The sequence below is a fragment of the Phasianus colchicus genome, chromosome 13, assembly GCF_987193195.1.
Source record: "Phasianus colchicus chromosome 13, bPhaCol1.hap1.1, whole genome shotgun sequence".
NCBI lineage: Eukaryota > Metazoa > Chordata > Aves > Galliformes > Phasianidae > Phasianus > Phasianus colchicus.
In genome coordinates this window covers 7,926,670-7,933,571 of record NC_143448.1, presented here as the reverse complement: position 1 = coordinate 7,933,571, position 6,902 = coordinate 7,926,670, and the positions used below count along the sequence as shown (strand labels likewise).

Genomic DNA, 6,902 nt, shown 5'->3' with positions numbered 1-6,902 from the left:
GCTAAGAGAGGAGTCCATCACACTCTATTGTGCTGCTGTCGTCTGACGAGCGACAGCTCAAATGGAGCTATTACTTTCGAGAAGTTAATAAAAAGGCGCACCCAGCCCGCCGCCTGCCATCCCCGCGGCGATCCATCACGGCGGGTTAGCTCGCTAGGGGAGCTGGCACTCGGGGAATAGCCCGAAGTGGGGCGGGGGAGCACGGTGGGGCTGGCCGCCTCTGCCGAGGGGACGATTTTTTCAACTTTCCCGTAGGCAGCACGGAAATCTCGGCGTAGGATGGCTTTCCCCCGCACGGCCGATCGGTGGGGCTGCGGTGTGTTCGGGGTCCCGAGGCGCCGTGCAGGGATGCTCGGGGCCGGGCGCTCCGCGCGGCGCCTCTGTGCGGCTCCCGCGGCTGGCGGGGGCGGCCGGGGCTCGGGGACCTCGCAGGGGCGATGTGGAACCCATCCGACTGACAACAATAGACGCAGAACTGCAACTTGCAGCTCCGACTGCGCGAGCGAGAGGGCCGCTCTCGAACGTGGTTGTGAGATGCGAAGCCGATTCCCTCGTGGTTTGGTGCTTTGTGTTTGAATGAGTTCTTCCTACGGCGCTCAAAGGTCAGCATATCCTGTTAGAAAAGGTCACTCTGCTTCGGCTTAGCGCGTAAACGGTTCGGGCTCTTCGAGTCGGCGTGATTGCCAGCTCCGGTGCGCGGCGGGAGGCACCGGGCTGGGGGGTGCGGGGGCCCTCGGTCCTCCCAGCGCCGGCCCGAAGAGGCAGCTGAGACTTGTAAACAAAGGGCCGGAGCTTTCTGGGCATTAGAGATCCATTTCAGCGTTCTAAGAAGCTTGATGAAGTATTAAGCTCAATGCTGTGGCAAAATCCCAAGTTACATAATTATATTATTCCGCTTATTCGAATTGTCCTTTCAATTTCAAGCAGAGATGATCCAGTTGCTCCTCAAAGGGTCGTTTTCCCATGAATTGCTAAATAGCTGCTGCATTCCAACAATGGATAAAGCGATTTCTTTGTACCCACTTCATAACCGTGTGTTTTTATAGTGGTATGATGAAATGGCAAACTCCACAGCGAACATTCCTGTATGAAGATATATCCTCATTAGGTGGATCTGCTTTGTATTTTTCTTCTCTGCTCACAAAAATGTTTGCCGTAGCAACCCTAGCAAATACTTAACAGAGCAATAATTTCTACCATTTCTGTGCAGCATGCACAGTTCTTTATCCTCCCTGCAGAACATGAGCACAAAATGAAAACGGACGGTGCTGCTGTGCAGACTGCTGGGAGCTGGGGTTGCTTTTGTTTGGAATGCACAGTGGAGCTGAGGGCAAAATCTGGCTCAGGTATTTTTATTACTCGTGATACAAGAGAGAAGTAGCATGATTCTTAGGCCGCAAGCTGAATGTGCATTCAAGGAAGTGATTTGTAGTCAATTATTTCATAGAAAAGAAATAGGAGGAAAAATAGGAATGTCTTGTGCTCAGGACAAGTTGGCGTAGCTGCAAAGAACCACTCTGCTACAGTGTATTTAACTGAAAGTTCCACTTCCAGTTTGTCCATTAGGAGGTTACACAGAGCTGTTACACACTTGGGAAGTGCAGTATTGCCTTCTCTTTTCCCAGGGCTGCATCAAGCTGTCAGTGTGGGAGACATGGCTATAAGCATTAGCTCGAGAGTTTGGGCACTTTCTGCCATCATTTACTGCTGCTTTCAGACAAATTCCTTATCTGGACATCCCTGTTGCTTTGTCTTGTTACAGTTCTCATTATAGGTGGTGCTTTAAAATATTATATAGTGAACTAGTGACACGTCAGAGAAACTTTCACTTCCCATTTTCTGAGCCTGCAGGATGCTGGCTTCCAGGGAAGAAAATGCTGTGCCATCAGGTCAGGCTGGCACTAAGCTTCAGTTAATTAAACGTGAGTTTAGGAGTTAACAAAGATTGAAAACTGCTTTGGGATGACCGGTTGTGTATTCTGCTGCTGTACTGAGTTGTCATTATTTCTGAGTAGGAGCAGTTCATGCGAGGCAATGAGGCCACTCATTCTGGTATAGTTAATAGCTGCCTGAATAAGGCTTACATTTCCACATTTCCATTATTAGAACTGATTCTGATTCTTTTCAAGTTCTTCCTTCCTTAAAACTTTTAAATTACTGTTCTCATAGAAGCTTAAATTTTAATATTGCCTCATGTATTTGCTACTCTCTTGTAGCAGATCACACATCACAAGCAGCCTTCCCCAGAAGTCAGGTTTTGGCTTTGTTTGGGGTCACTCGTGTATTGTTTTCAAAAGAGTTTGCAAAAATACAGATGCTAAAGGTGAATTGTTATGAAAAGAAGTTTGGATTGACATTTTAACTCTTCTGTTACTTAAGTTTGTCAGTAGGATTAGGTGCTTTTGATAACTTTATGCAAGGTCTGCTATATAAGTAATACCTCCTATTTTGTTATGTTGGTGGTATGGCAGTAGAGGCTGAACCTCCCCAACAATATTCCAGTATTCCACTACGTGTTGCTGCTGTGTGACAGATGGCAGCAGAGGGGCAGTCTGACAGAATGGTATCTGACATGGAAATGCATATGAAGCAAATGAGCATCATTGAAATTTTCCATGTTGAAGAAATGGCACCCATTGACATTCATTGACACTTGTTGAATGTTTAAGGAGACCAAACAGTGGATGTGAGCACAGGAAGGCCGTGGGAGGCGTGTTTCACCAGCGATAGCTGAGACAGTGGTCACCTCCACTGGTGTGGACTTTTACAAGCACAGCATGCAGGCTTTTGTTCATGGCTGGTGAAAATGCATAGTGGATGGTGGTGACTATGTTAAACAATTATGTTTTGTAGCTGAGAATTTGCTTAATCAAACTGTGTTATTGTGTTCTTTGTGCTCATTACTTTAGGAGCAACCTATGTATAATTTTTAATTAGAAAAATGATGGAAAATGAAGGACCTCTTATTGTGGTGATATCATATGTAATCATACATGAACACATAACTGACTTCGGTTATTTACTACTGAGATAAGAAGAATATTGCAAACTTTCTAAGAATCTGTTAAGAATACTGATTGTCTTCAGAAAGTTTCCTGCACATTTTTGTATTTGCTACACAGTATTATTAGATCAGAGTATTAGAGAGATTTGTAGATATATTCTATCTTAAATCATGCAATAAGATTAACATCTTCTTTTTGTTGTTGGTGGTGTTGTTTTTGTTTTTTAAGGGATCATACAAGGGATTCCATTATTCACTGAAAACAAGAGTTGACTATAATAACTGTACTGCATGGCTGATAGTGGGCAGCTGCAGCCAGTATCACCAGTCTCACAGAGTCTCAGCAGAAAATTCCAGTTGCCAAAATCAGGGGGAAAAAAAAATAGAATGGCTACTGAAGCAGCACAGCAGCCTTTCAGAACTAAAGAAATACAGCTCAATTTCTTGATGTTAGTCTGGTTTTGATCAAAACATTTATCACAGAATTATCAGAGAACCATTTGAGTTGGAACAGACCTGTGAAGGTCATCTAGTCCAACTCTCCTGCAATGAATGGGGACACCTTCAGCTAGACAGGTTGTTCAGAGCCTGGTCCAGCCTGACATCAAACATCTCCAGGGATAGGCATCTACCACCTCTCTCAGCAACACATTTCAGTGCTTCGCCACACTTATTCTAAAAAACCTTTTCCTTACATAAATCCAATCTAAATCTCCCCTCTTTCAGTTTGAAACTATTTCCCCTTTATCACAACAGACCCTGCCAAAGAGTTCATCCTCATCTTTCTTATATCCCATTTTAGATGCTGAAAGGTTGCTATTGGAATTTGCCTGTTCCTTTAGAATGAGTTCAAATTACCGAAACTTTTGTGAAATCACTGGGCTTTATACTGTTTACTTGCAATATCTGTGATTATTCTAAGCATAATTTTACTTTCTGGATTTTAAAGAATGTTTCTTATGGTTATCAGTACTTTTAAAGCTGGCACAGTTTGCATTTTTACACTGCTTCAACAAAACTAAGCTCTGATGACTATACACTAATGCAGTAGAAACTTAGAGGATTGAATTCTCCTCTCCTATGTAAATGGTATTTGTCTGAAAGGAGTTACAGGAGTCCTGAATTGACTCAGTGCATTTATAATGATTACTTTTCAATTAGTTGTAGCAAATCTTTTTAGAGCAGCTGTTACTAAAGATGGCCACATCATCATTGGAGAGATAACATACTATATAGAATATGCCTATTAATCTGCAGCAGAAGAGTTGGTTCTTTTGTTGGGGATTATACTGCATTAATGATAAATTTAGTAGGAAGATTCAGTCTTAAAGCTTCTCATGGAAAATGAGAACAAAGCAAGCTGGTATTTCAACAGCCATCTGTCAGTTGGCATGTCAACAGTATTTTTTATATAGGTGAGATTTCACACTGAAGAAGCCTTCCAATAGCATTTCTTACCAGGGCTGTATTATGGTGGATGTATTTTGAAAACGTGTGCAGTTAAAACTGTTTCTCAGTTCTCAGCTACACTGAAGATTACCTGGAAACACAGATTCTAATGAACGTTGCTTTCTAAAACTTACTGATAGAAGGGTAACAACCTTAGCAATATAAATTTTTGATGCCTATGAAAGTCAAATACCATGTGAAACCTTTGACAAGAGGTTTAACACTATTTAATGCCTTAATTCAGAATAGTATGCATAGAGTTATAAGCCAAGCTGTGAGCAGTTACAACCTGTCACAGTTTATTATAAGAAAGCTATTAAAGCTCCAAGAAAGTATTGTACACGAAGTGATGTAAGAATGCACTACTGAGCATGCAAACCACCTTAAAGCACGGGATACTGAGTTCATTGCTTCGTTAACTGGGTAACAGCTTAAATGTCAGCATGAGGTTATTTCATTCCTAATTATTTCTCCAAAAAAACATAAGGAGGCTAATGTATGTTTATTATATTGCGATAGAGGGCTGCAGATGACTTTGCTGCCACAGTGGCATTATGCATTTTAGCCTTATTCTCCAACCATCCGAAAAACACAGAGAACACATTAGATTGTGCTTCCTCTTGATTATGAAACCTGTTATTACTTCTGCTGATGGGAGAGAATTCTAGCAGTGGGGTTTAAAAAGTGCAATAGCTTTAAGGATTTATCTAAATAATCTACCTTTCCACATTACTCTAAGAGAAATATTAAAGGCGTGTATTAAGGAAATATGCTTCCCTGAAAACTAAGGGAAATGTAATTTGAAAGTCTGCTTTGGTAGAATCTGATCAGTTCAAATTACAAGTATCTTGTAAAAACTACATAACGTAGTGGCCTTTCAGTACCTTTCAGATTTTTGACTTGGAGCTGCTGTTACTATGGGTCACTTCAGCACTGCTGTGTGCTTCAGGGAGTTCAAGCTCTGTACCTGCTCTCCCTTTACTCTTCCTGTATGACAAATGTATGTAAGGTTGCAGGACAGGTGCCCGGGTGGAGGAGATAAGGAGTTCTCATTGACCACTATCTCTACTGAGGTGACTGTCTGTAAGAACAACACTTTTTAGTTTGATGATGAAGTGCATTCTAATTTATCAAATGGGATTTATTAGGAATGCAAGCTGACAGCTTTAAATGTACAATAAATCATATAAACTCTTATCACGGAGAATATAGGAACAACTATTAAATGCAAGCATTATTATTTTTAGAGACTATGTCAGGATTTAAATTATATTGAGCAACTGTTACATTATCACCATTTATATAGAATTGAGCCCCTCTGCTTCTGTAGTTATTACAGCCTTATGATATTTGGGCACTGCTTATTCTGAGTGTCCTATGCTAATTAATCTCTGTACTTTCATCTATTAATCATGAATATTAGGGAATCAATCCTCATTCTCCTTCCCCTCCAAAATTCTTCTTTTTGTGTCTCTACAAAAGCCCAAGCACCAGCCAAATACAAAGTCCCCCACCTTTCTTACAAGAGCAGAACCCACAGAGGTTACTTCCATGGCTTCAGGCCTTTCTAAAAGGCCTAAGTTATGGTATAATTACAAAAGCAGTTTGTGTCACGCTGATACATTTTATTACTTCAGTTCTTTTTAATGCATCATCATCTTTCTAGAGCTAACGTATAAATACCATCTATCCCACAAGTACCAAACTAGCAGCAACACTGAAGGTTTCTTTTAGTTCCCCAAGTCCCAAATTCTTTAGCAATTGCACATACAAATTAAAACAATGAAAAATACAGAATACTTTCCATTAAGCAATCAATTAATGATTATGTCATCTGAGAAACTGCTCAAGATTAATTTTCAGAAATGCAGTTTACTTTGCAGGAATGTGTAAATAACAATACCAATGTCAGTGGTACAAAGTATTCTGCTCACTGAAATACTAAACTTTATTTACACAGCTTTCTATCAAATATATTACTAAAGAACTGGTGGTATGTAAACAACGGTACATGCAAAATGATCCCTTTTACTATGAAAAATTAATGTACACTTCTGTTAAATAAAGACCAAATGCTATTATATACAGGTTTTTTTGTTTTTGTTTTAGTTTTTTTCTGGAAGGCCTTAAGAGACATTCAGGTCTATTTTTAATATGTTCCAAATAAATACCAAATAATGCAACATTTACAAATAGCACACCAGCAGTATTTTCCATAGTAATCATTTTACAAATCAGAATTTAGTATTTCAATTAAGCAAACGAATAGCAGCTCCTCCATAAATATTAAGGCATGTCACATAGCATCAAAATGGAACCGATGAGCCTCCTGTCGCTTCTCTCTGTCATCTGCTTTCTGAAAAATAAAATAAAAAAACCTAAGCAGTTTGTGGGATACAGAGCAATGCTGTTACAGAAATGTGCTGTCAAATGTCAGAGAACGGTTCAT

General features: G+C 40.4%; 1 protein-coding gene and 1 long non-coding RNA gene across 4 annotated transcripts in view; one reads left to right on the top strand and one right to left on the bottom strand.

The window, feature by feature from the left end:
- The window catches only part of LOC116243618 (uncharacterized), an 83,487-nt gene that overhangs the window by 58,944 nt on the left and 17,641 nt on the right, over positions 1-6,902 (top strand). The gene's annotated exons all lie outside the window — the stretch shown is intronic.
- ITFG1 (integrin alpha FG-GAP repeat containing 1) overlaps positions 4,660-6,902 on the bottom strand; it is a 72,625-nt gene continuing 70,382 nt past the window's right edge. Inside the window, exon 15 of one of the 3 annotated variants that reach the window (XM_090149966.1) lies at positions 4,660-6,809. In XM_090149966.1, coding sequence (XP_090006092.1) covers positions 6,750-6,809 — 60 coding nt within the window. In that variant the 3' untranslated portion in view covers positions 4,660-6,749. The remainder of the gene's footprint in view (positions 6,810-6,902) is intronic. The other 2 variants (XM_031614924.2, XM_031614923.2) reach the window with 2 other exon arrangements.